General features: G+C 44.4%; 1 protein-coding gene across 1 annotated transcript in view; it reads right to left on the bottom strand.

Moving 5' to 3' along the window:
- LOC8028650 (relaxin receptor 1) overlaps positions 1-27,305 on the bottom strand; it is a 111,919-nt gene continuing 84,614 nt past the window's right edge. Inside the window, exons 3-20 of the mRNA XM_029981071.3 lie at positions 25,247-25,348; positions 24,031-24,145; positions 21,850-21,921; positions 21,703-21,771; positions 21,362-21,433; positions 21,203-21,274; positions 20,862-20,930; positions 20,297-20,368; positions 18,375-18,446; positions 17,724-17,795; positions 17,065-17,136; positions 16,915-16,986; positions 15,915-16,144; positions 14,475-14,674; positions 13,647-13,865; positions 8,243-8,444; positions 3,381-3,542; positions 1-275 (exon numbers count right to left, since the gene is read on the bottom strand). Coding sequence (XP_029836931.1) covers positions 100-275; positions 3,381-3,542; positions 8,243-8,444; positions 13,647-13,865; positions 14,475-14,674; positions 15,915-16,144; positions 16,915-16,986; positions 17,065-17,136; positions 17,724-17,795; positions 18,375-18,446; positions 20,297-20,368; positions 20,862-20,930; positions 21,203-21,274; positions 21,362-21,433; positions 21,703-21,771; positions 21,850-21,921; positions 24,031-24,145; positions 25,247-25,348 — 2,120 coding nt within the window. The 3' untranslated portion in view covers positions 1-99. The remainder of the gene's footprint in view (positions 276-3,380; positions 3,543-8,242; positions 8,445-13,646; positions 13,866-14,474; positions 14,675-15,914; positions 16,145-16,914; positions 16,987-17,064; positions 17,137-17,723; positions 17,796-18,374; positions 18,447-20,296; positions 20,369-20,861; positions 20,931-21,202; positions 21,275-21,361; positions 21,434-21,702; positions 21,772-21,849; positions 21,922-24,030; positions 24,146-25,246; positions 25,349-27,305) is intronic.

A 27,305-nucleotide genomic window follows, 5' to 3' on the forward strand; every position in this document is an offset into this window, starting at 1 on the left:
CAATGACGATTAGCATTCCGTTCGTCGGACGAGTCTTGGTAGCCGTCGAATCTGGCTTCGCTGTCAAGCCGATCTGCGGCAAGACAAGCCCAGCCAACTTCAGAGGACGGTGTCGTCTGCTTCGGATGATTCGGAGAGCTCGTGGATCGCCGCGCACGATTGGCGGGATACTGGGTGGTACGCACTTCCGCCGGAAGTACAGTCAGTTGACACCGACGGGACGTCCGTTCCAGTAAGACTCTGCGTCGCCACCGAAGACCGAGGTGTCCGGCTGCCTGGAGCAACACAACACCGATCAAAAGAATCTGTATGTCATAAACGGTCCCGGAGAATACGGAAAATAGATTCGCATGTTTATTTTCGTACAAAGACAACTGGCAGCTCACCGCGGGTCTTTTCATAATTACGTTAATTGAAATAATTAAATACAAAATCGGCGAATTTTAAAATTTTAATTCTAATAGACATTCTGCGAATGTAATATTTATTATCATGAGCGTTCAACTTTAGATACGTGTTTGTGAGTGAGATGATGAACTCGTAGCAAATTTAGTGAGAGGCACATTAAGATATGTTGGCTATTCTTATAGATTCCTGACGATGAAACACTACATAACGTGGTTCACGTCAAATGCAGCATAGGCGTACGATCCCACAGCAGAACATGAATATCAGCGCAGCGCTGCTTTAAATATATTCGAACGTTTACGTGCAAATTCACCGGGTGAAAAATAGTGCGGAGCGAAAGTTCGTCCGCTTCTCGCACATGGGTTGCAGTGACGTCAGAACGCCAAGCTCCGATTGGCTGCGCTGGAAGAATAGAGGGTAGACATCAATGCTAGCTGCCTTGAGGTCCACCCACTATCTTTCAAACAGAGCCAATCAAAGCTCGGCTTCTTTCTGACGTCACTGCAACTCAGGTTCGAGAAGCGGACGAACTTCCGCTTTACATAGGTTTCTAAATTCAAACAAAAATGACAAGTCTTCGGGAGTGAGGGACACGACGTATTCCATTCCCCTCAATGGGGCCTGGAACCGGAATCTTTAGAAGCTTCGCCGTTTGGCACGTTTTAAGTGTTGAAAAAGGGAGAGTGCCGTTAGAGCGCGCGACACCAGAGCGCCGACGTTAGAGCGCGCGACATGAGGGCGCTGCGAGAGTTGCGCGCGTGACACTAGAGAGCACGTTACGAGAGCGCAGGACCAGTTGAGCGCGCGACACGAGAGCGCACGACCAGTTGAGCGAACACCGCAAAATGTGGAATGTACCCGCGGCTCCACAGACAGACCAGAATTGTGCGACTCTTCGGATCGAATCATTGGCGATTTTCGATTGATTAAATATACCTTTAATAAAAAATAAAAATAAAATCGGTACGAGTTTTTCTAACCAGTCGTTTACTGACATCAAAGAGAAAAGGGGGCAAAAGAAAAATGGGGTTGTGTGTATGTTTATGCAGCCTAGAACTCGGTCTGCCTCACAGGGGCGACGAGTCTCCCAGCTGTAGAAGAGCAATTTAGCCAGTGCAGTCCTGGGGTCTTTAACCTGCATCACGCAGTAGTGATACACGACCGCACGCCGGTACGATGCTCATCCAGATCGAAACGGGCAGGGGCAAGGGAGTGGGGCATATAGGTACCGGGAATGTCTGAAGTTGGGTGGAGCAGCGAGTCTAAGATTTCTTCACGCTGCTGCGCTGCGCCTTTCGAATATACTATAAATAGTTTACTTTTTGCTATATTTCGTCTATTCTTAACAGGCATTTGGGCTCTGAACTATTTGGTGTCTATTTAGATGCTCCTAACATAATTTTAAATAGTATTGTGACGTCCATGACCGTAATGAAGAAAGCTCACCGCTAAAAAAAACTCTCAGCAAAAAACTCATCGAAGCAAAAAAGCTCAGCGAAATTTTATATGTTGCAGAACTTTGCAACCTTTTGACGGATACAGGAAAAACTCTCCTGCAAACCTGTGAAATAGATTTGAGAATTGTTTTCCAAAATCTTCATTCGTTGACGCGTCGGGTATGGTGACGACGTCACTTTCTGTTGTTGATAGAACACAACCTAAAGGCAATGCTCTTTCTGCATGTCCCAGAAAAAAGCTTACAACGAAAAAAAGACTTGTCCATCGCTTTGTCCGTTCTTTGCATTTTACATAGAACCGTAGCTTCTCCACATTTGTTTTAAGAAAGTAGTCCAATCTTCTAAGGGCGGATGAGAGTGCTTTGACTAAGAAATATATGGACACCAAAGATTTCAGAAATATATGAGTAAGAACCGCAGCACAAACAAAAATAAAAGTTCGAACTGAAATGTTTTAGACATGAATAGAGATCGAACTTTTACACAAGGATAGTGCTACAGGTAGTAAACTTAAAGGATCGATTGTAAGATTCGTAGGTCAGCTTTTTCCGACAAAAACGTCTCTAGAGACAGAACCAATGCGTCAAGATCTACAGCGGCGAGATTCCGAGAAGCGCATAGGAAATGGTGCCTGCCGCACCGAATGCTGTCGGTCTCGCCCCAGCGCTATATCCCTCCACTACGCTGACATCCACGCATATTTCATTTTCACTGTCGGCACAGGTTCCCGGATCAAGCGCTTAGTACAATTGTCACTTGTGACAATGTGAATGGTTGCCGTATGACACTTAGCACGAGAGCTCCTTTCCCGAAATTGATCTTGAAAACCCCAGGATACGGTTAAGCATGTTACATGTTGCTTCTTTCCTTCTGAACGTTTTAAAATGATTTTCAATAAAAATTAGTCAGATCGATGGTGAACTTTATCAATTAATATCAAAGAACAAATAAAGCTAGGTCAGCTGCAATGTCTTTTTTACTGCGGAAATAAATGCTACTTATGTTCTTTTTTTTTTTGTTCTGCTGTCAGTTTTTTGTGACACTTGTTGGCTTTTCACACGCAAAAATTTCATCGACTCATTCGTAATGTCCTTGCTGAATTCCGCGGCGTAAATCCCCGCCTATTCCAAATAAAGCATGTGATGTCCGAACAAGCGATCGGTCGGGTCGGGCCACCCGCGCTGGGCTGGTTGTGCGCTCTTGCGACGGGCGCTCTAATGACACACGCGCTAATTTCGCTGCGCTCTCGAGTCGCGCGCACTAACGTCGCGGCGCTCTCGAAGTCGTGCGCTCCAACATCGCGGCGCTCTCGTGTCGCGAGCGCTAACGCCGTGGCGCTCTACTGTCGGCGCTCTAATGTCGGCGCTCTAATGTCGTGCGCTCTAGTGTTGTACAGCCGTTGAAAACTCGCATTGTTTCAGACAACGTAAGAAACATCGGGCGTGACTTATTGTGTCACCATGCCCCGCGTTCGTTAAGTTGTCGGCGACCATGCATATACGAACAGGCACTTACTGGTGAGCATGCACTCGAGGCGTTTGTGGCACTTAAGCAAGCGCTGGGCGAATTTTTCTATCCTACGTCGGAGCTCGGTAGGCGCCGCTAGCGTATAGATGACGGGATTTAGGGCGCTGTTGATTGGCAGGATGAAGACCACCACCCATGCGTAGATGTTTTCTGAAAATAAAAAGAATAGGTAAAAGCTACAACTGATTATAGAGCCTTATTTCGACTACTCGTTCTATTGCTCCCCGCTTATTGGAAGTCCGTAAACTTACTACACACGTTACAATTGCTGTATCAACCATAACCTAGGCAAAATAAAAAAAAAATTGGGTTGTGTGTGTGTATATACAGCCTAGAACTTGGTCTGCCTCACAGGGGCGACGAGTCTCCCAGCTGTAGATGAGACATTTAGCCAGTGCGGTACAACCGCTAGCCTGGGGTCTTTAACGTGCATCACGCAGTAGTGATACGCGACCGCACGCCGGTACGATGCTCATCCAGATCGAAACGGGCAGGGGTGGGGCTCGAACCCAGGATCCCTGGGTTCTGCAGCGCGAGCTTTCGCTCCACGTGCTCCGAGCTGGTGTGCGCTAGACCACTCGGCCACCGATCCCCCTAGGTAAAATAAATTTAACGTGGCAATGGCAAATGTTGGGGCTTTTACGTGCCAGACCAACGAAAGGCATCTGAGACGCCCCAGCGCAGAACCGAGAATTAATTTGGATCCCCTGGGAATCTTGGGAGGGCTGGTTCACAAATTTGAGTTTAATTGCGGTCGATTGCGCTTCGACCGCTTTGAAAGGCTTACGACGACAGCAGACACTAGCGCCATCTATCGGCCAACCCCGGAATCGATGCGACGTGCGTTCATTTTACGCATTATTCATTCACTATGAGCCCGCACTAATACCGACATTATAAGAAACCATTTTATCATAGATAGTACGTGGATATGATCTGGCAAACGGTGCTGAAATTGCGGTCTAGTTATACGCGGATCGAAAGGGTTCAAGAGCTAGCTGATAGATGGCGCCAGTGAGCTAGCATGTTCTCTCTTCGTAAAACGTTATGCTCCAGTTACACTAGGGCGACAAACAAAAACAACCGACCCCGACAAGCCTCAAACACGAGCAGCGTGCCCGCGCAGGGTATCTTTGGCAGGCTTGCAGTCACTCGCGCTTACTTCACACAAGCACCGAGCGACGGAAAGCCATGCTGCACGTGTTTGATGCTTGTCGGTGTCGGTTCTTTCTGTCTGTCGCTCCGGTGTGGCTCGGACATTGCAAGTGGTTGTAGCGCAGTAGACCGCAGTTAAACGTAAATGTGTAAAGCAGCCTTGGCGTGCAACTGGACTCTCGGTTGCACGGTGACTTCTCCATATTTAGCCTCCATCACATGGGAATCGTATACCTGCTAACTGGGGAGAAATAGTGCAACCAACCACTGCTGCGCTGTCATCGAGCGACGCTGCAGAGGCTGGTTGCACTATTCCTCCACGGGGCACGGTGCCGTCGGGGCCGAGATGCTCTCCGATAGTAAACCGAAACTGAAAAATCCGTCGAATTTGGGTGGTTTTCAGAAAGTCGTAAAATCCTTCGCGTGCCTTCTATCGTTCTGCAGTTTGTTGATTTAGTGTTTTTTGATGATGCTGAGCAATTTTCTTATTGAAATCATGCCCTTAAACACAATATTCAAAAAGTTGATTACGCGAAAATAATTAGCAACTTAATTATCCCAGACTTTAATAATTATCCTAAATAGGCCCCTGGCCCAGGACCAAAACAACCCAAATCTTTTTTTGTTGCGACGCGTAGTTTTCGCAATGCCGAATTTGTTAACCTTTTGTGAAACACCCTGCATATATATATATATATATATATATATATATATATATATATATATATATATATATATATATATATATATATATATATATATATATATATATATAAATTGTGTAAAACGTTTCTGGCGTCCTAATTCGGCAAAACTCGGGCTGTTCGCCACAACCTGCAGTTGCTGGAGGTTTCGCAAGTTCAGAGTCGTCAGTATTCACACCAGCGGATAGGGGAGGGGGACAAAGGTCATTTTGTTTATAGGGGACACGCCCCAAAACCAGGAACTGAAGCAATAGCCAGTGCCACCCGCAATTCTAAAACGACCTCACGCCCTAGCTACTTGTCAAATTGCAGTCGCGCGGCAAGCAAAACGAGGACTCTACTTCGCTACTGTAAACAGCAGGCGGCCGATTGAAAACATCGTGCACACTGCGTGTTATTGTTGGCACGAACGATTTATTAGTGCTTCGTTTAATTTCTCTTATAAAGCAGCCGGCGCCAGGTTTAAGGCCGGTGATGTCATCACATTTATTTGCTTTCTCTTTCATTTTACTTCGAATAAATACTGACGGTCGTTGAATTCGGCCGCCAAGGTATATGTGCCGAATGCGCAGCTACCATCAGACTAGTTCGTCCGAAAGTGACCCTTGGATTATAAAAAAAAGGAAGGGCTATCGCTTGTTCGCGTCAACAGTGTTTCGTTTGTAGATTTACGCATCTAACGAATAACGTTTTGCTTAATCATAAATCAGAACGAAGCTGGGGCTGCGTTCCAAAATCCTGCTCAATTCAATGTGGGTTACTCCGGCGTGGCATTCCACGTCACAACATAGATAAAACACTGGACGCAAGTGGGATTTAGAACGAAACGATGCATAACCTTTACTCTCGAATGAGATCGAGCAAATTTTAGAACACGGCATGGAAATGTGAAAAAACACCGTGCGAAAATCGCAAAACCAATTCGGAAAACAAGTAAAAAGTTTTAAACACTTCTTTTAATAGTAGACCACGCGTAAGTATTTATTGTACGCAAGTCACAAGACGTCTTTTACTAAAAACATGTGCGAAATTTGCATGCAATAATTTTATTTTACTTAATATCGTGAAAAAATGCTTATATTGCGAATTTCGCGAGAATTTCGGTCGGTTATTCAAACCGGGGGTTAAAGTGTAACATTCTAATATTCAGCCCCTTTGACCAGACACATTGTGTAAGAATAAGGAACTTGACCATAAGTCGTCTACTTCCAGGCAGAATTTAGTACAAGGCGTATATCTAGGAAGTGCGGTAGAAGGCGTACTACACTCTCTCTATATATTTTTTGTATTATCAACTGTGTACATAAAACGCCACTTGAGGCAAACTAACATCCTGTTGTATAAGCAAATCCGCAAGACATTTTTTGTTTCATCAGGCTCTATCGGAGAATTACTGGACCAGTCCCGGAGGTGCGGTTGAAGTTAACGCGAGTCAGTAGCAAGCCGAAGTTACCTTGCCGGCCGTTTCATGGACAAATTTGACGGTATATATCAATATATACATCGACCGATTGGCCCAGTAGGGTACTTTCTTGAGGCCTCCACTAAAGTGAGAGAGTGCGTTACCATGTTTCTAGGGCTTCACAGTGAAGCTCTGGAAACATGGTAATGCACTCGTTCACTTTATTGAGGCTCCAAGAAGGTAGCCTACTGGAAGTAGAGGGCTGATAGCACCAAACCATGTACATTCACGTAACAACTGTCAAACATGCATCACGCAGATGAATTACACAAAAAGCTTCTGCCCTACAACACCAAACCGAATCGTGGCTGGTTTTCTAATAAATGCGGTTACCTGATCCTCCAGGTAAAATAGTCACAAGGGAATTTGGTTGTCACGTCACCGGCTCCGTGAGGAGACACGTCCTATAATTCTAGTCGATTCCGTTCAGCAGCCATAAGCATCGTCTCTCCTCTGCTTTAACTCTTGCTGAACACGACCTTCCCCGGAAATAACTTTACAAGCCACGGTGGCATGTATAGTTATTTCTGGAATAATAATTGAAAACTAGTGTTTTTGTGAAGATATATACGAATGCATGAAAGGATAAAACATAGAGGGCGTGGCCGGAAACAGAACTTATTTCAAAGGAAATTCTGGCGTGTGTGTGTATGTTTTATCCTTTGTGTTTTATCCTTTCATATATTCATACTCATTTCTGGGGAACGTCGTGTTAAGCAAGAGTGAAAGCAAAGGACAATCAATGCTTACGGCTGCTAAACGGAATTGGCTGAAATACTGGGTAGTGTCTTCTCACAGAGCCGATCACGAGGCAATCAAATTCCTTTCTTGATTATTATACCCACAGGTTAAATTAACCGCATCCACCCCTAAAGCACATGGATGTGGTTTATTCATTTTACCTTTCAAACCTCTTGACCCATTTTTTTCTTCACGAGAAATCCGACTTCTAAAATTGAAACAGGGGCAAACTGAGGGCATCCCATTTCTTGTAGCGCTACGTACACAGATTGGACGGCGGGGGCAAGGAAGCGTTGCGAGGAAGTGGAAATTAACAGTTGTGGCAGTGGAGGGTGATAAGTCAACTGTGTGGACGTTCTCATGGACTCCGTGGCGCCGAGAGCATGTGGATGACGGTGTGTGCCAGGAGGGCTGCCGGCGTGGACTCGACGGGAAGCGGCTTGACCTTCGGGACTGTGGATATCGGTTGGGGCACCGGGGGAGCTCGCCTTTTTAAACGAGTGTCTGACAAATAAACCTTCAGCTGTGATTGAGACGTTGTGTTGTGTTCGTCCCCTTCTGTGTTCCTGAGTCTCGGGTTCTATTACCATGAATCATCACCAGCTCGCTTGTTTTTCAAGTATTATTGCACGTACACTCAGTTTATTGTCTCCACGTAGCAAGTCACGTGACCTCCAACTACCTTATGCGACCAGTTTACCCTCCGGTTCAGGCGCCTCATCGATCAGAAACCCGGACCAAGAGTGCGATTGGGGTCTTTGTGGTGAAGCAAAAGCTTTTTTGAGTACCTGATATTTGGACCTCGAGAAGTGCGAGTATCTTGATGATGACGATGGGGATCCAGCACATGCAGTCGGTGAGGACGATGAAGAAGAAGCGGAGCGCAAGCACGGCGTCTTCCTGCTTTTTCATCGTGACCGGTCGTGCCCGCTGCCTGTCTTCCTTGATGATGCAGAACATGGACAGGTACAGGCCCATGACCAACACCATCTGGAACCGGGTGGCAGTTATGTTTTTTTTTTACTCTAAACCCTATCCCACCACAGCCTGTGCAGTCCGACGAGTTGACTACTTTGTCATCCCACCGCCGTGCAAAGCCACGTTATGAATTATTTCAAGAAATCAAAAATGATCAAGAACAGAGTTTTCAATCTGTGTAACTAACTTACAAAATCCTACTTAATAGGTTTTCCCCTTAGAAAAGTTTGGTTTGTTACGATAAGTTTCGCCCCAAACTCTCCCTACGACTGGAGGCTATGTATTAAAAAAAAATCTACCGAAGCAGAAATTCACCGAGTTTCTTAGTCCAGAGACAACGAATGGCCGTAGTTTTTTCACGATAAGTAGAAAAACAATGAGTGCCAGTTAGACCAAAGCAAAACAGAAGTTTGTACGGACAAACGCGGTTTTAAAAAGGAGGCATTGACCCTTCATAACGACTTTGTGCACACTACTGTCTGCTGTGAAAAACGTCGGGAATAAAAACAGAACAAAAAATGGCGGTGAAATTGCAAACAGGGTTCCTCTAACCGCCATTTCATTTTATTTATTTTTTTTTTTTACAATGCCGCTTTAGTACTCTTGATTTGAATCGAAGTGATCTTGGTGGAGTAAAACGATCAGAGGTACGAGTAAAGACTAAACTAAAAAGCAATATAAATTCTCTAAATTCGTTTTCCCAGTCTTCTCCTTCAATCACAAGTTATACGGTGGACGATGGTGGTCTGTATTTGCATATCCAAATGACATAGCCACATCGGCCATTTCTCTCTTCCCGACTGAGAATTAATTTTAGATTTCGATTAAACCGAGCCGCGCCACAAAGAAAAAAAAAACGTGTTTCGTTCACGTAATTAGATTATCCTTATTTTATTTTTATTTTTGTGTAATTTGTTTCTGCCACCACCGCCTTATAGAAAGCACGGAAGCTTTTAATCATGAAATAAAATAGTCAGTGACTCAAGCGCTTTGAATTTGCATAGGAATCATCGTGCTGGAGAGAGCCAGGAACCCCCCCCCCCCCCCCCCCCCCCCCCGCCTCATCACTCAGCCACCAGTGCATAACGCGCTCGCATCATCGCCCACTAGACTGCCTTTCACCAGAACTTGGCACAAAACGAACACTACGAAACCCCCGGGCCGATGAGAGCCACGGAGCCAAAGCATCTGACAGGTCTTCGCTGGAAGAGTGCCCTCCGACGATACACTACCACGCATTTCCTAACCACGCCGTGATTGGAACGCTGGGGCCAATACCCTTCGACGTTTGCCAAGTTACCCTGGGAACAGAGTGCAGGGATGCTTCCCAGAGATCCGGCCTCATTTCCTTTCTCTCTCAAGAGAACACTACATCTATATCTCTTCTCCTTTTCCCTCTCTTCCCTTCTAACGATGCAAATGATTCAACTTTGTTACTGTGCGTAGCGACGCGATGACAGCCAAAGAGAACCGAGGAGGAAGGATCATCCTCAAAGGGCTGTGGAGTGAAGCATCGTTTCAGAAGTAAAAGCGGGCTCGAATGTATGAGGCGTTGCTCGGACGGCTTCCGTAGCAAGCAACTCGGAAGGCAACGGAAGAGTTTGGTCCAAATTACGGCCATATATCACCCCTTTTGAAAGATGGACGTGGGGGAAGCGTGGGGTTGAAGTGGTGGCCGCGGTTGGAAGCGTATTTTATGCAACCTGTACGAACCTGGAACTACCGACATTTCCATGCATCGAAGGGTACATTTGTTAGACAGCCTTCAGTACGCACCTCTTCATACTCATACCCGTCATACACCGACCCTTTAGCTGGAGGTTCTTGACCCGCTAGCGATTGTACACGATCTTCATTATTAAAAAAAAATATTTCTAAGGAATCAAGAGCTATCAATGACAGGACAAAGCTAACGTCGAATACATTCCTCGAAAGTGTCGGAATGTCGTTATGAGGGTTCAGTGATCGTATAGTTCGTCTTAAATAATTTAGGTTCTTGCGCTCCTTTTTACTTCACTTCGCTCTTCGTAGCAAAGTTGACAGACTACTCTGTACGAATCGTATCTTACGCAGGAGACGCAAGTCGCCCCATATTGAGGTTGACTTTAAAAAAGAAAATCACAAAATGAATCAACACAGGCAGGATTAACTTGCAAATGTACCTCCTAGAGAGAGAGAGAAAAAACTTTTATTGGCGGAATATGAGAATTCCTTATAGTGCGGTCCTCGTTGTGGCCGTTGTGGCGGCGACCTCCTTTGCCCTTTCCACCAAGGCGCTTTGCACCTCTGGGTCGGAGCTTCGGAGCGAGGTCTCCCACTCATCATGGGATGGGATTGAGGGAAAAGGGTCTTGTGGGCAAGCCCATATTATGTGGGGCAGAGTGGCTTTGTCTCCACATAGGGTGCATTCCGAGGTGGGGTACATTGAGGGGAAGATGTGGGTGAGGATAGTGGGGTTAGGAAAAGTGCCCGTCTGGAGTTGGCGCCAACTATGGGCCTGCTCTAGGGTAAGGGACTTGTCGGCTGGCGGGTAGACCTGACGGGAGAGGAGGTAGTGTGTGGTGATTTCATGGAAGCTGGATGGACGGTCCCTGGCGGATCTGGCCCCGTGATAGGGATGGAGGCTAGGCCCTGCCCGGATAGTGTATCCTCGGGCTTGTTCATGGGCCGCTTCGTTTCCCTCGAGACCAGCGTGCGCGGGTGTCCAGACCAGCCTGACGGAGGTCTGGGGCGGGTTTCTGTGAAGAATATTGAGCGCTGGCTTGGAAATGCGGCCAGCTGCGAAATTTTGAAGGGCGGTTTTAGAATCCGTGATGATCACTGAGGGGGTTGGGATCACAGTGAAGGCGAGGGCTATGGCTACCTCCTCCGCCGTTTCTGGGTCAGTGGTCAGGACGGTGACAGCGTCGATGGGGGTGTGTAAGTTGTCAGTCACCGCCGCCGTGAAAGCCCCATGGTGCCTGTATTCTGCCGCGTCGACATATAGGACACCCGGGTCATCCCCGTAGGTTCTTTGCAGGGAAATGGCGCGTTGTTTCCTGCGAGCAAGGTTGTGGGTGGGGTGGACGTTTCGAGGTAACGGATTTGCTATAATTTTGTTGTGGATGTTGGGCCTGATGGGGGATTTGTCTTGGTGGAGCTTGTGACATCCAATGTTTAGGCTGGCGAGTATGTGCCTACCAGTGGGGGTGCGGGAGAGTCTAGTCAGTTGGGCAGCACGATGTGCTTCTATTAATTCGTCCAGGTGATTATGCAAACCGAGTCCTTCCAGTTTGGCAGTTGGAGTGCTAGGCGGTAGGCGCAGTGCTATTTTGTAGGCCTTGCGGATCAAGGTATTAACCTTATTGTTGAAGGCCGGCGTGAGGCGTAAGTGTGGGGCCGAGTATGTTAGCCTGCTCAGGACGAATGCCTGTAGGATGCGTATGCGATCCTGTTCGTTGAGGCCTTTATGTTTATTTGTCACCCTTTTCAGTAGGCCTATTGTTTGATTAATCTGACTTTCTATTCGCTCAAGAAATTTGTTATTGAGCCTATTCGCCTGGATCTGCAGTCCCAAGATTTTGAGCTCCGAGACCACTGGGATTGGCCTGCCATTGATGTGTAGTTCGATGTCAGCGTTGTTTTGTTTCCTAGTGTTGGAGGGCCGAAGTAGTATTAGTTCGGATTTCGCCGGAGAACAAGCGAGACCTGCTCTCTCTGCTTCCTCCGCTACTATGTCAACCCCTTGTTGTAGTGTTTCTTCTATATGAGCGTCACTCCCTCTGCCGATCCAGAGGGTGATGTCGTCCGCATAAAGACTGTGTCGGAGTTGGGGAATTCGGCCTAGCCTTTTGGGGATGTTGATGACTGCCAGATTAAAGAGAATGGGCGAAAGCACAGCCCCTTGCGGGGTTCCCCTGCTGCCCAGTTAGGTAGTGTCTGACGTGAGGTCGCCAACGTTGACTACGGCAGTTCTCTCGGAGAGGAATGCTTTGATGTAGTTGTACGTCCTCTCTCCGGGGTTTACTGACCCCAGACCCCCCAGGATGGATTCATGGGTGACATTGTCGAATGCCTTTGTGAGGTCTAGGGCCAGGATGGCTGCCGTGTCGAGGTTACCTGTGGATTTGATTATTTGTTCAGAGAGCTGTAATAATATGTCCTGCGTGGATAGCCCAGCCCTGAAGCCAACCATGGTGTGTGGGAACAGGTCTGCGTCATTCATGTGGTTGGTCAGCCTATCTAGGATTATGTGTTCCATTAGTTTACCTAAACAGGATGTTAGAGAAATAGGTCTTAGGTGTTCTAGGGTGAGGGGTTTCCCTGGCTTGGGGATTAGAATAACTTTTGCGTGTTTCCACGACTCGGGAATCCTCCCCTCTCTCCAGCATGTGTTGATGTAGTCGGTGATGTCTGTAATGGATGAGTCATCAAGGTTGCGGAGGGTGCGGTTGGTTATTCCGTCCGGTCCTGGCGCCGAGTTGGGTTTGAGCTTGGATATTGCCGACCTCACCTCCGCCTCCGCGATTTCTCGGTCCATGTTGGTGTTTTGCTGCCCAGGGTAGGGAGGGAGTGCATTTTGGGGCCCGGTCGGTAGGTATTTTTGGGTAGCTTGACCGCGGCTAGTATCCCCAGGAGCCCCGAAGAATCTTCAGGGCACTGAAGAATCTTCGGGTCACTGAAAGATTCCTCAGGAATGTCGGCTACTCATTCCCAACTTTCTTGGGCATCAAAGACTTGCGGATTTCCAAATACAACTAAACAGCAAACATCGCAATGCTTCCCGTGAATATTTTAGATAACAGTCATATATAATATCAAGAAGCAGTAATTAAACTTTCGGACGCGTACAGCTTTTGTTCCACAGCGCTACAGTTTCTTTGAATCCTACAGGCCACATTCACAAAATTATCAATTTTTGCTTTTCTTGACAAAAGATTGTAATGTTGCGAGGACTGTAATTGCCTATGTATCATAGAACGCGAGTCAATAAGAATTTGCGTATTTTCTTAAAACCTTTCTACTCCCCTGACTTTCCCAGAATGTTGTCAATGACTTCGAGGTTTACAGGAGGTTCCTTTCAAGTTCTCGCCGTGCAAGACACATAACTAAGGAGGCTCGTTCCAACTCTTGCCTTAAAATCTCACTTTAGTCTTACACTCAGAAGTGTGACTTCACAGTCGCGTTGCATGTACCTTCGAATGATGGAAAAAAGAATTGCCGGGAGGGACTTACTGCGAAGAAATTGATTCCCAGGAAGACGAAGGCGGAGTACTCCCAGCCGAGCATGAAGGGGTCATCGATGTGAAGCGGGAAGCAGAGCCCGTTGCTCGAGTAGAATGCCCTTTCGCTGGGCCAGCGCAGCACTGGAAACAGGGCCAGCACGAGGCCGGCCAGCCATACCACAGCCAAGAAGTAGCGCGCCGCGTTCACCGTCACCGCACGCACGTTCGTCTGCGGTCAAGGGAAGGGAAGACCATGCGTCTTCAACCAGTCGAATCAGCCAACACAATAGAGAGTTTTAGGGAAACGCTTCGCATCTCCGATCGGTCGAGCAGCCTCGCGATAAGAACGTCAAGCTACCTACAGCAAAAGCTTCCTTGCTTTGATCACAAATTTCAATTCCAATTTTTATCATTATCTTTTTCAACAAGAAAAGTTTGGAAATTAGAACAAAATATGTCGCCTCATGTACTTGAGGAGCCGCGAGTAAAGTTATTAGTGAGGAAGATTGTAATAAACAAAGATTATTGAAAAGTCACTAAATCCCAAATCTACATCTGCTAAACTGTTTAGCTTTGTTTCTCTTCTTGTTACAAATTATAGTTCAGTGGTCATTCAACGCTTTGCTGTGAACGTTTGTTCCTCGTTTAACGAGCTGTTTTTATATGTTTTACAGGACCGCGCTGAAATCGCTGCTAAAGTACCCTTGTACGGGAGATTCTCAAGGTGGAGAAGATATGGAAATGTCATGAATGCTCATAAACTGCAGCTGTCTTGTCACAAAGTCGATATTAGCGACAGACACATATCCCGCTAAAACAGGGGGACGAGGTTGCTCACCTTGATGCAGCAATAGCGCTCGATGGTGATGAGGGAAAGGATGAGGACGGACACCTCGCAGGACACCATGGCCACCAGGCCGCAGAGGGTGCAGAACCAGGAGGACATCCACTGGTGGGCGTGCTTGTTGTACTCGTCACGAAACGCTACGTCCAGGGAGCCGACCGTCACCAGGTATATGCCCATCAAGAGGTCCGCCACTGCGCCACAGCAGAAGGCAGAGGACGTGCAGCAGGGATTCAATCTATTCAAAAAGCAGACAAGTAACAGTATTTGTGGTGTGTGTTTGTTTAACTAGGGGGCAAGTGAGTCATCGCCAGAGGGTGTCTTGTGTCCCCGCTGTAGATGAGAAATTAGACCAGGACAGTATCACTGCTAGTGTTGGGTCTCTAACGTGCACCACATAATGGCGATACCCGACTGCAGCAGGTATGATGCTCGTCTTGATCGAATCATGCAGGGAGGGGGGGGGGGGTATCTTAGAATGTCTGGGTTTTGCAATGCGAGCTTTCGCTCCACGTGTTTCGAGCTGTGATGCGCTAACACATTCTGTGACCGAACCCTACACTCAATTGACTGATAATTATTCTTCGCCAAAAAAATTGCGGACATTAAAAAAAAAAAAAAGTTATGTCAACAGGAAAGGCCTTAGTTAACGGCGGCTTCAGGTAGACTGCGTCGCGAAACGTCTGCCACGGAAACCTCTTTTGCTATTCTAACAGGCACGCACTCGACCCACGAGCCGTTTGATGAGGTAAATTGTATCCATAGCTTTACTGAGATAAGCATCTTGTACAGAACGGTTGTTGTGTTTTGTTTACTTGTTTGATTGTTTTTATTTAGACACAAGGTCTATGTAGCAAGGCAAGAGGCCGATTTACTCTGCCTGACGAGGAACTGATACCCCTTTACCACCAAAACTAAAACAAATAGAGAAAAAGTCACTGTACGGCAAAGACCGTCGCTGTTGTTCGTCTGCCCTTGATGTGCAATCCCGAATATATACTAGATTTTAAGCGCCACTAGCATGGGAAAAGTTAACTTACTATTTTAGTGGCTAGATGGCACTAAATATTCGAAAGAGTGTTTTCTCCGTTCGGTGTGAGATTGCAGTAACCTTTAAGGTGTACTCTAAGAAGTTAATTTTTCTTTAATATCTCAGATTGGAGCCAACGTTTGGCTAAGCTTAAAAAAAAAAAAGAAGAAACGTCGGCTGCTCTGTTTAAAGATTATCTTTTCCCAGGCTAGTGTACAGTGACATTCGATTGCACAGTTATGTTCATGTAATCGGTGACAGGTAAGAAATGCAGTAGAAGGACGGCCTGCCGCACGCTCCCGTTGCCTTGCGCCGGGCTATGTCCGCGCGTGCGGCGAACCGTTATCAAAGACAGAAAACACGCGCTGGAGGAAGAGTGTGTAGTTAGGCGGACGGAGACTCACTGGAAAGGTTCTTGATGAAGAGCGAGAGGACGCGGTCCTCCTTCTTGGCGAGGAAGCGCCAGGCGAAGACGACGCTGTTGCCCGTGCACGTGGTGAAGGCCACGACCCAGACGGACAGCCGAAGCACGGGCCACACCAGGAGGTGCTCTGTGGACGACAAGCCGTCCGTCTTGGGCATGCAGATGCGCACGTAAGGCGCGTAGCTGCAGTAGTGGAACTTCTTGAAGTAGCTGCACGCGAGGGACGCCAAGTATACCAGGGATCAACTTCACAAAAACTACCGAAAGAAAACAAAACAAAAAGCCATCTATTCCAGTCAAAACGATGCGTTGATTCGTTGCGCATAAGGCTAAGAAACGCAGAAGGCGCGTTGTGCATGTGTTGGCAACTTTGACTCTTTGGCGATGTTGTGAGCCGCTGTCGCACAGCTAATACGTCCTACAAAAGAGAGTTTGCAGACAGAGTCCGAGGCGTGTTTCTTCCTTGTATAACCGTTCTGTTACAATAGGGAGTTTTAGGGAACCGTTTTTGCACATCCGATACGGTACGATGGGCCCTCCCGTTCGAACTGCGCATGCGCTACAACAGGAGACTCCCGCATGCGCAGCTCATCTCAGAGGGCCCATCGTGCACCGTATCGGATGCGTACAAACGGTTCCCTAAAAGTCTCTATTAGAGAGTTTTAGGGATTCGCAAAGCGTCATGCTTATATTGCGTAATGCCACAGCGCAGACTTCATTTCGAGGTCTAAAAAGATGTTCCGCCTCATCATTCGCTGCACTGATTTCGTAGATCGCAGAGATTGTAACTTTGAGTGTTTTTCGGGTAAGTACACGCGCAGGCATTCCTTAGAGTGTAACACTACATTTAGACTCGTTTATACAATTCTAATTTTAACGTTTGAGCAGTCTTATTCTCTAGCTTCATGACTCTATAGAATGCAGGCTCGGATAGCATTGCTCAATGAATTATGCAGTCACGTACTGAAAGGTAGACTCACATGAACTCGAGTTTCGGGAGATGACGAAAATGTCGAATGCCGATGTTGGAGATCTCGATACCAGAAAGGTTCCTGACAATAAAATTGGACTATTGTAATGTAAATTTTTTTCGCAGAAATGAAAAAGAATCCTAAGGACGATCGACTCACAATGAGTTGAGGCTACGCAGATCGTGAAAGAGTGTTGCTGGTAGTGACTTGATGGGGTTTTGTGAAAGATCGCTGCGGCAGACAACGCCAATGCAAAAATACATGTTTTTAAAGCTTTTATTAAAATTAAATGATCTTAGTTCGTAAGTTTCTTTTGTCGAAATTCCAAAGTAAAAAACAGTGTCGAAAAATTTACTAAATTCGAGGTGCGAGTCCCAAGTCTTGAGCTGTCACGAACTAAACCAATATTATGAGAGACCAATATCGCAAAGATCGGGTAGGAGTAGAAGAAAGAGACAGAACAGAACAAGAAAGATAAAGGGAGAAAAGGATGGATGGTATATAGAAGTGGGGATGACGAGCCTAGTCTAACCATTCAGACTTTCAACCCCTGATTAGCAACTGACGTTTTAACGCAAAAAACGACAAGAAGGAAATTAAATATGCGAGTAAATGAAAGATACGAAGGGAAGAAAGGCGTTGATCGAGGAAGAACAGAAATACAAGGTGTTTTACCAAGTAATTTATCATAAAGTTAAAAGAAGTAACTTTTGTGCTAACACATTAAACGCAACATTGTAAATTTTGCATAAGCTGGTACAGCTCTCTGATAAAGTCCTTTTATCTGTTACTTTTATATATTTTTATCGCATACTCACATTTTCTTCAGGCTACGAAGACCTTTGAACAGGCCAAGATGAAGGGTGAACAATGAGTTTCTTGAGATATCTCTGCGTTTGAGAATTAAGTAAGAAACAAGGATGATCAACGTCTAATTCATAAAATATTTAAGTCGCAACCTACATTTTGTAATTAGCGTATACAACGTTTGTTACAGACTGTATTGAGATGCAGGTTGAAATTTTTTTAAAGTACAAATTTCATAGCAATGTCCCTGACTGTTATAATTATGGCATCAACAAACTAAACTTTTTAATAATCGTTCAATGTTCAAAATTCAACAACGAAAGACAATTTGCTTCTAGTGGTTTTGCATCACAATATATTAATGCTGGAAGTACGTTTGCCTCACAAGAAGCACTACGTTTATTTCTACTTTATAACTTTAGATTAACTAGTATTTTAATAAAGCTGTTATAGTGCGAGCTGGTCAAGACAACAAGCGGGGTTTGTAAAGATATCAAATACGATCTAATAGTACAGTCATATTAACCTAGGACGTAAGCGTCTAGCTCAAACTGTTTAATAGAAAATGACTATGTACACGAGGAAAATAATAAAATAGTTTAAAACAGTTTTTTTCTACAGTTTTATATCCTGAAAAAAGTGAGAAAACAGATTAAGCTCACAGTTCCAACAACTTGGTGTTCTTCTGAAAGGTCTCTTCGGGTATATCTACGAGATGATTCTCACGCAAAATTCTGAAACGCAGAATGCAAGAACATTTTGTTTCAAAACGTTAACCTTAGACACACGGTACAGAACATTACACTCACAAATAACATACATTTATCAACTTGTTTCACTTCCTTCAAAAAAGTGGTGAACATTGGTACTTCGAGAAAATTTATCGATGGCTGGGCTAGTTAAAGAAAGGGCATGTCTCCTATGAAACTAGCCTCGTAACCGAACGCAAACCTGAGCAGCTACGTAATCAGAATCAGATGAGTACACATATACTCCGGTTTTTCTCAAGAGCCATCTAGCCAATCCGTGCCGAGGGCGCACCACATGATCTCATGCTCCGCGCGTCGCAGCGCCCATCCCAAACGTCCGGTAAGACTTGTTCCCAGCGCAGTGTTGGCTGCGACTGATCAATAGTGTTTCATTGTGGTCTATCTTAAGGTGAAACAGAATATAACCGCGTGCATAGTTGCGGACGTGCAAACAGAAGCTAAAAAAGGTAGAATTTGCCTTTGGCCACGGTGGTAGGTTCAACGCCTCAGCACAACGATCCATCAAAAAAAAAAAAAGAAAAAAAGAAACCCGTTCAAGAAGCAAAAAGAAAAAAGTGACTCTGTCATCTCGGAGCCGCAATCCATATCCGCCGGACACAAGAGCGATCGAAGCTCACCCAGGCACCAGGAAGTAAAATATCGGCAGGGTACACTTTCTGAAAGAGGCAAGTGCACGCTATGGAAAGGTTTCCTTTTCTGCCGCCGTGTTGACAAACACCCACCTGCCCACACGCGCACCCCCCACGAGGACTCTAAGTGCACGGATAGAAGAACACACGCTGTCACAATGCATGGCTTGCACGTGTCGTCATTACGCCATGATGGTGGGCGTGTCTATTTGTTCTTGCCCAAAAACAAAAACACGCACGCTTGGCGGTGCGCAATGTACGCGAGCTGAAGGTACGCGTTCAGCAGCATGGTCACCACAATGGCTGCTGATGTGAGGTCAGTGAAAGCCGCGTATACACACACTCAACTCTCTGACGTCACGGCACTGCGGTGGCGCTGCTGTCTGTACAGTGCATGCGCAGACTTTTCATGTCACGCGATAATGGTGTCTGCACTCGCGCAGTGTGCATACCTGGCGTGGGAGAACGCAAGGCTTGCTTGTAGACAGCGTGATGGCGTATGGACCAACGCACGGTTTACAAACAAGTCAGCGTTTGTCCATCTCATGTGTGCGTACTGCCCGTGCGCAAAGGGCCTACAGCAGCGTCACCACATCAGCATGACGTCAGAGCTGCTTGTTTGTATTTCGGAATATAATGTCACGTGACAGGGTCGTCCACGGGTTACACCGCGCCTGCAAGGGGTCACTGCCACTAAAAGCGGCGGAGAGCGTTATCCCGGTACTACTCATCTTTTTGTTTTGTTCTTTTACGTGGCAGTGTGATGTTATTGTATACGCGGTGGCGATGAGGTCGGCTCTCCCCTTTTCGGTACCTCTAAAAATAGCACCCCGTTCACTTCCTCTATCGGTTCATTTTTTTTTTTTTTTTTTTACTTGCGCGTACGTGGGACTGAAATCCTCCTCGCCGTAAGTTGGTGAGATCTGGAGAGAGCCGCTTTTTCATTTCCTGTCGTTCTGTCTCCCCAATCCATCATACCAAAACCGCTCGAAACTTGGTAGCGAAGAAAGAACGACAGAGGCAGCAGCGCCGTGTTGTTGTCGGATCGGATGTGAAACTACTTTGGAAACTTGGGAAGTGGGCGACGGGATCCTTATGGCTAGACCCCGCGCCATTGAATCTTTGATGGAATATAGATCAGGGATGGACGTGTGATAGAAATAAGTAAATGGTTTGTTTACTTACAAAACCTCTAGGTTCCGAAGGCCCTGAAAGGTGTCTTTGTGGAGGGTTTTCAAATTGTTTCTTTTGAGATCACTGAAAATAAGAAACAGGATACATGTTTTTAAAGATTCCGCGTACATTTTGTTTGGGTGTGTAATCCATATATTTTGCAGGTTATGAACCCACTTTGATATAACACGTTTTTTCTCATATAGTATCGAACACTCAATTTTTTTCCCAGCTACATCTGGTTACCTATAAACAAACCTAACTTGACATTCAGAAAACAAGAAATATCCTAAGGAAGGACATACTACTTTTTACGGCTCCATCCAATCTATTTAACTAAGTATATCAAGCAAAAATATTAACTCAGATCGACATAATTTGATGCAGAGACTGTGCTCTCCATGTAACAAATTTTTAAAGTTAGGTACATTTGCTGGTCTTTAAAGCAAGATGTCTTAGCAAACCAAAATTAGGTCTCAATATCATAACAATAATAATACATAAATATTCTGATCCTCTTCAGCTGTAATTCTTGTATATTCAGGTCTATACTAAAGCTAATCAAGTGCACACTTACAGCCACGTAAGCGATTTCTGCTCAGGAAATGGCCTGTAGATTCCTGTAAAACCGTTGCCCTCCAGATTTCTGAAATGGTGAAATCCCACAGGTGACTGGGAAAAGTAGGGATCTGGGAAGCTTGATTTATCTGCTCTGAATGAGGACTGTTTCTAAACAAAACCACCTTAGTCCAAACAACTTATATGGCAAAATAGTAGCTACTGAGTATCGTAAAGTGCTCACTAAATTGTCGCAAATACTTTCGGTTACCCGATGTTTTTTATTTACTCAGAATGTTATATAAAACTAAAAATCGCGACATAATTCCTGATAAATATTTCAAAGGAAATGTTGCTTACAAGAGCTCAAGCTTGGGTATATCTCTTAAAACGTCAAAATTGAATATGCTCAGGTGATTGTGCTTGAAAGTCCTGTAAACGATTTATAAAGGCATGTTATTACGTAAAAGGTACTCAATAATTTAAATGACACACGCCATTAATCGTAAATATACTTACAGCCAATTAAGGTTCAGCAGGCCGGCAAATGATCCTAGGTGAATTTGAGAGATGTGATTTTTTTCAATTGTCCTACAAGAAGAAACCGCGTACATTGGTTTAGAGTTGCAGAAGAATCACAGGTTTACACAATCGATGCTAAATAACAAACAAAACGTTTTTCCAACATATAAGAAATGCTTGGTGCATATGGTGAGGAGAACAGTAACCCTCTTGTATATTATCATCTTTAAGATTGCCAAGCATCGTCAGGTTTCGCTACTCGCCACGACACTCATTCCTATGGGGTAACAGGTGACAGGCGCTCAATAAAGAAAGCACATCAAAATGAAAATACTCACATAATTCGAAGATTTAGGAGTCCATTAAATGCCAGCGGAGATATTCCTGATATTGAATTAATGATCATCCTAGAAATAACAAGAATATTAGCAAGATATTATCACAGTTTATTGAGGGCTCCGCTAAACAGAAAAGAGAATACTCACAAGCTTGATAGATTTGTGTACCCGTAGAAAGCATTAGCCGGTAGCACATTGAGACTGTTGTTCGTTAATATTCTAAAAATAAACCACGCGACAATTAAGTTTCAGACATTTAAATTTGCATAGCTATCAACGTCAAGCAACCCAATTACACACAAATCTCGTTTTTCTTTTTCTTTTTAAAAACAAAACAAACAAAATTTCTATTCTCAGAAACTCTAAAATGTTTTAAAAAACCTGGTTGTGTACCGCACTCCCCATAGAACAGCATGCTATGAAAGATAACTATGCTTTCTCCACCATCCCAATCTTTCTCTCTCTCCCTCTCTCTCTTTATTTTTTGTTCTTTCGTTAATAACTCAACTTCAGAGTGGTGCTACCTTCATACGATAAAAAAAAGGTCTTACAAAATCGCCTTGTCCATATGGAAGAGGTGCATGTCTTCTGGTAATCATTGCCGACGTAATTTTTCTTAAAAAGTTATCTAGTGAGCGTCCTTTATCTCATCAGGGATGCGGTATCACTGTACAACTATCGGCCCATGTCATTGCTATCATCATGCGCTAAACCTCTTGAACACATTGTGTTCTTTTACAATCTTAATAATATTTCTCTGCAAAGTGTTGTGACGTACAAATATCAAGGAGTGTTTTTAGAGCCCAGCTCTTAGGCGCCCGTCTCCGGCTTGAGCGGCGTCGGCGTAACCGTGAGGTCACGGGACCCCCCCCCCCCCCCCTTCCGAGGTCACGTGACTCTCAAAGTCACGTGACCTCTCCCCCCAGGTTACGTGACCCCCAAGGTCCCCCCCCCCCCCCCCCGAGAACACGTGACCCTCAGTACCCTTCCCTCCTCCTCTTCAAGAGCTGCGCTCTAATTCGGCGTTACAGGGAGTTGTAAACGGCTTTCATTTACCTCTTGAACACATTGTTTTCTCTTAGAATGTTAATAATATTTCTCTGCATTGTTGTGAAGTACAAATATCAAGAAGTGTTTTTTTTTTTTCGTACGATTTAATCTGGAATGTACGCGTTGACTATGTTGTTTGCGAAATTTACGGCAAATATTGGTACTTTAAGAGTAATTTGAGGCACTGTTCTTGTGATATAAAGCTCACTGCATTCAAAACTCTGGCAAAACCTGTCCTAGAATATGCTTCCTAAGTTTGGCATCCGCACACAACTGTTAACATCGGCCAACTAAAAAAGGTGGATATATTTGCACTGCGGTTCATAAACAACCAATACAAAGAAACGAATCTGTTGCCCCACTTTTAAGAATCGCTCAAAATAACTTCTTCTTTAACGATAGGCGTCGTAGAGAGAGACAAAAATGTTTATACTGTATGTTAAACGGTTACCTTAACATAGGCACTACGAAGTATTTAACTCATCGACATGTTCGTGTCACGAGAAATCTTCATAATAGGGCTCTTGTTTCCTTTCTGTGTCGAAGTAACTCTTAAATTTTCGTTTTTCCACGTACCATCGAGGAATGGAATACACATTCTGAATCACATGTAAATTTCACATCGGCTGATTTGTTCTTCAAGGCTTTGGAAAATTGTTCGTGAAAAGCATTATTGTGGCCTTTCTGCTTTCTACTAAAAGTTTTCGCGTCTTTCTTTTGTTTTTGTATAATTTTTTGTGTAAATACCTCTCTTATCCCCACCTGTCACAACCTCCAAAAGCAAATTAGCAACATGTGTAAATAAATAAATGATCAGGATTCGCTTAGCACTATTTGAAACGAAAACAAATATTAGATAGACCATTGAGAAAGTAACATTTAATTGAGTAATTTTCTAGATTGCTTTAAACAAATAAGCTAAAAAAAGAAATATAACACTAAAAATAAAACGCCGAAAAGCGCTCTAGAATATATAGTTCTTAAGAGGCACTCAATATTTATTGAAAACGTTATGCAAGCAACAACAGTGTTTATTATCCTTATAAGATCAATTTGACCTTCTTCCGCTATCATCGCTCTCCAAAGTGAGTGCTTAAAATGTATTCCTTTGCAAGGGCATCCCCACAAACAGCTTAAATTCGTTTTGCCTGAAATTAGCAGAATTACAGTATGCATATTTAAAGGCCACTTGGCGAGGGTTGGTCTTCGTGATATCTTGTTATTTGCGCTTATTACTTGACGCTACATTATTTTTGGTGAATGCAAATGAGTTCTTACAAACGTGTCACGTCAGAGATCGCCCTGGGTACATGAGTGAGGTTGGCGTTCTCGCAGAAGACGCGCGTTGTCGAGTAACTTTCGCAGTAACACGTTCTGGGAATGTCCGTGCGATCTGAAATAAAAACAAATGAAAGTAAATGTAGTTCTGTATCGAAAGCCTGACGATGCTACTGTATAGACGTTGAGCCACATTATATACGTCGTACTCATTTCATGCAACTTATGCGGGTTACGTCCTCTTTACTTTCTATTCGGTTCGAGTAGCCATTTAATCTAAAATATTCACAATCTAGTATATATACTAGTAACCACTGAAGCGCTTTCGTCTTCACGAAGCACTACCAGGAAACCAGCAAATTAAGATTGACCCATAGTAAGATGATGCTCACAGCAGCCTTTTTTTTTTCTCATCTTTTGATTTCTTGACCGTTGAACATTAAAACGCTGTCGCTGCAACACTTGTGTTATACACAATTTGCTTCGGTGTTCATGCTCTCAATTTTTAGTACAAACTGTACGTAATATCAAATTGTCGATACTCCTTCATAAATTTCAAAAAAAGCGCTAAAAGTAGTTGACAAAAAATGAACACACACCATCGACAAGGTTTGCCTTGGTATCTGTGTCCTAATTGTTCTCTTCCTTTGCAGTGCTCTTTTTTTATAATAAATTAGTGACGATCGTTAAAGCTTTGAAACATTTTTCTATGACTGATATTACGAGGAGGTTTACGACAGTTGGCTCTTCACTAGGGAGGAGAAAATATTTTAGTAAGTTACCTCACCAACTACCGAGTTTAATTACTTAAAATGAACATATGTTTTGTTAAGTAGTGAGACAATAGGTAGCGCCTCTTACATTGTACGTACGTATAATAAACAAACAATATATTGCTCCGAAATTGCTTCTTTAGAAATAGGAATAGTGTCGGACGAAGTGACACAGCTTTAGTGCAACAAATTTAAGATAGTGGTATAAAAGACACCTCGTGCCTAAAGACTACTTATAACTTTAATGAATTGAGTATTCTGGTCTAGCATTGGGGGTATTGCAATTGTTTAAAGGAACAAAATCGGTGAAGCAAGTAGTTAAGTAATTCATTTCAATTCGGGAGCAATTTGACGGCCGTTGAATGTCAGCGGCAACTGCACACATGATTTGAAACAACGCATAGAAATAAAATGGACGATTTCCAACAACGGTGAAGACTTACTGCATGAGTATCGATGAAGCATGTGCTCGGCTTTGGTAATGTTCTGAATTCGCCAATTCGGAAAAACGCCCATGAGTGTTCCGAGTCCTCCATAGACGTCGGCTATAATATAACAAGTAAAAATAAAGAAATGTATTAGAACCGTGACTACAAGGAATATCGTTATCAAGGGTGTGGATCCCGTCGGACGATTCCGGTGCTCCTATCACCGAACAAAACTGACCCACGTGCACGCAATTGACATTTCTTTTCTTGAAAAGGCAGTGGTCAATACAGTACAAAAATATTCATGCAAAACATACGTACACACACTGTGTCGTAAAAGTATATTGTATTTTATAGACTACCGTACTATAGACTAAAGTGAACACGCATGCTTAAGTTTAGATCTCACTAAAGCTTTATGTGACTGTATTGGGCCATTTTGCGTACATTACGCGATCACGACTACGGTGCTACAACGCGGCTTGTGATGGTTCCCCTTATAATCTAACCACTCATCATTCCATTGCAGAATTATTAAACTTAAGTACGGAATAATCTCAGGGGCCTGCAAGGTGTAGATGGAAGACGAGCTAAGCAAAGATGTGGAGACATCTCGATAATGAAAGTGCGTAAACGCTACACATAACCGCGGGCACCGTCGCGTCGTAGCGGCCAACCACAATGGCGCCCTCAGTCTTCTTTCCAGAGCCGTAAAAAGAGGTGTAGGAAACAATGTTTCATAGATTGGTATTGTTCACTCGTGAATTCGGCTCCGTGGTTGTCTTGCGGACTCTATTTATTTTTGTTATAGCGTACACTTGCGAACATTTTTTCGGGCCGCTGGGACGCGACCGCAAGTTGTTCTGCGTTGTGTTTTCGCACCAGGGAAGACAGCTTGAGAGCCGGACAAGAATGGTACTGTGGTTTGGTCGCGTTAGGTTTATGAAGCTGGAATGAATCGGGTATTTCCTTAGTCGGAGGTTCAACGTCGCGTCCAAGCATCCTGTTCGTGCGCCTTTGACGTTGTCAGAAGTCATTAGATGGTCGCTCGGTTGCATCCTCGGATATTTGAAGACAACAAAGAGATGCCAGTAACTCTTTGATGCGACCCTTAAATTCCCCATTCAGTTTGCATTGATTGGATTTGGCCTTTTATCTCTCTTTACCTCCCCCACATTGTTTATCTGAAATGCTTAAAGGACTAAAGGGAGGGAAGAGACAGAGATGGGCATTGGGGGGCAACCCCCCCCCCCCCCTCATGTTTTGACGCGACCGCCAGGCTATCGGTGGTACTGCACCGGCTAAATTTCTCATCTACAGCAGAAAGCAGACCCCCATCGGGGCTGACCAACTTTTCACTCTCAACAATATTACATAACAATTAAATTCCAGTTATCCCCAAGAAAAGCCACCGTGTAATAACTGTTGTAATTATTACAAGCAACAGTCGTCAATTTATTTCCTTGAAAACAAAAACCAAACAAATATTTGTATCTACCCTCTAAGTTAGCTATCAAAAGACATTCTTGATTTCTATATTATTTTTGATTCGTATAGGCTTAGAAAAAAAAAAACTTTTAGTCTCCGCATAACGTTGAATTACGACTCGGTGCGAGACCCACTTGGTGATTGCCTCGCTTGTTGAGCACTATGGGGTTTTAAAGCGGAACCGCCGAAGCCGCCGAATCAATAGTTCATTTCAATTCCGTTCTGTCCCATTGAGAAGAAATAAGCTTGCTGAGGTCGAAGGATTCTGCAACTATTAGTGTATCACTCGGAAATCCTTTTCCAAACAATGCATGCACTCTCCGAGAATCCAGGCAATCACCGTTCTTCAGTGTGTGCCGCTATTGTCTGCTCTTTCCATTAGAAGAGTAATAAAGGAGATTCTTTTCATGTCCCTTTTTGTTTTGTTATTTTTTTTTATTGAAAATGGGCAAAACGCTACAAGGAGGGTACAGGGCACTGTTGGGACACAAGAAATCGCACTGCTGGAGAAAAATTGACAGCAGTAATTGGTATTATCCTCAAATAAAGAATGAAATGTAAGATTAATACTAGAAACATCACAATC

This window comes from Ixodes scapularis, unplaced genomic scaffold (genome assembly GCF_016920785.2).
Source record: "Ixodes scapularis isolate PalLabHiFi unplaced genomic scaffold, ASM1692078v2 PGA_scaffold13__105_contigs__length_92229423, whole genome shotgun sequence".
Classification (NCBI taxonomy): Eukaryota; Metazoa; Arthropoda; class Arachnida; order Ixodida; family Ixodidae; genus Ixodes; species Ixodes scapularis.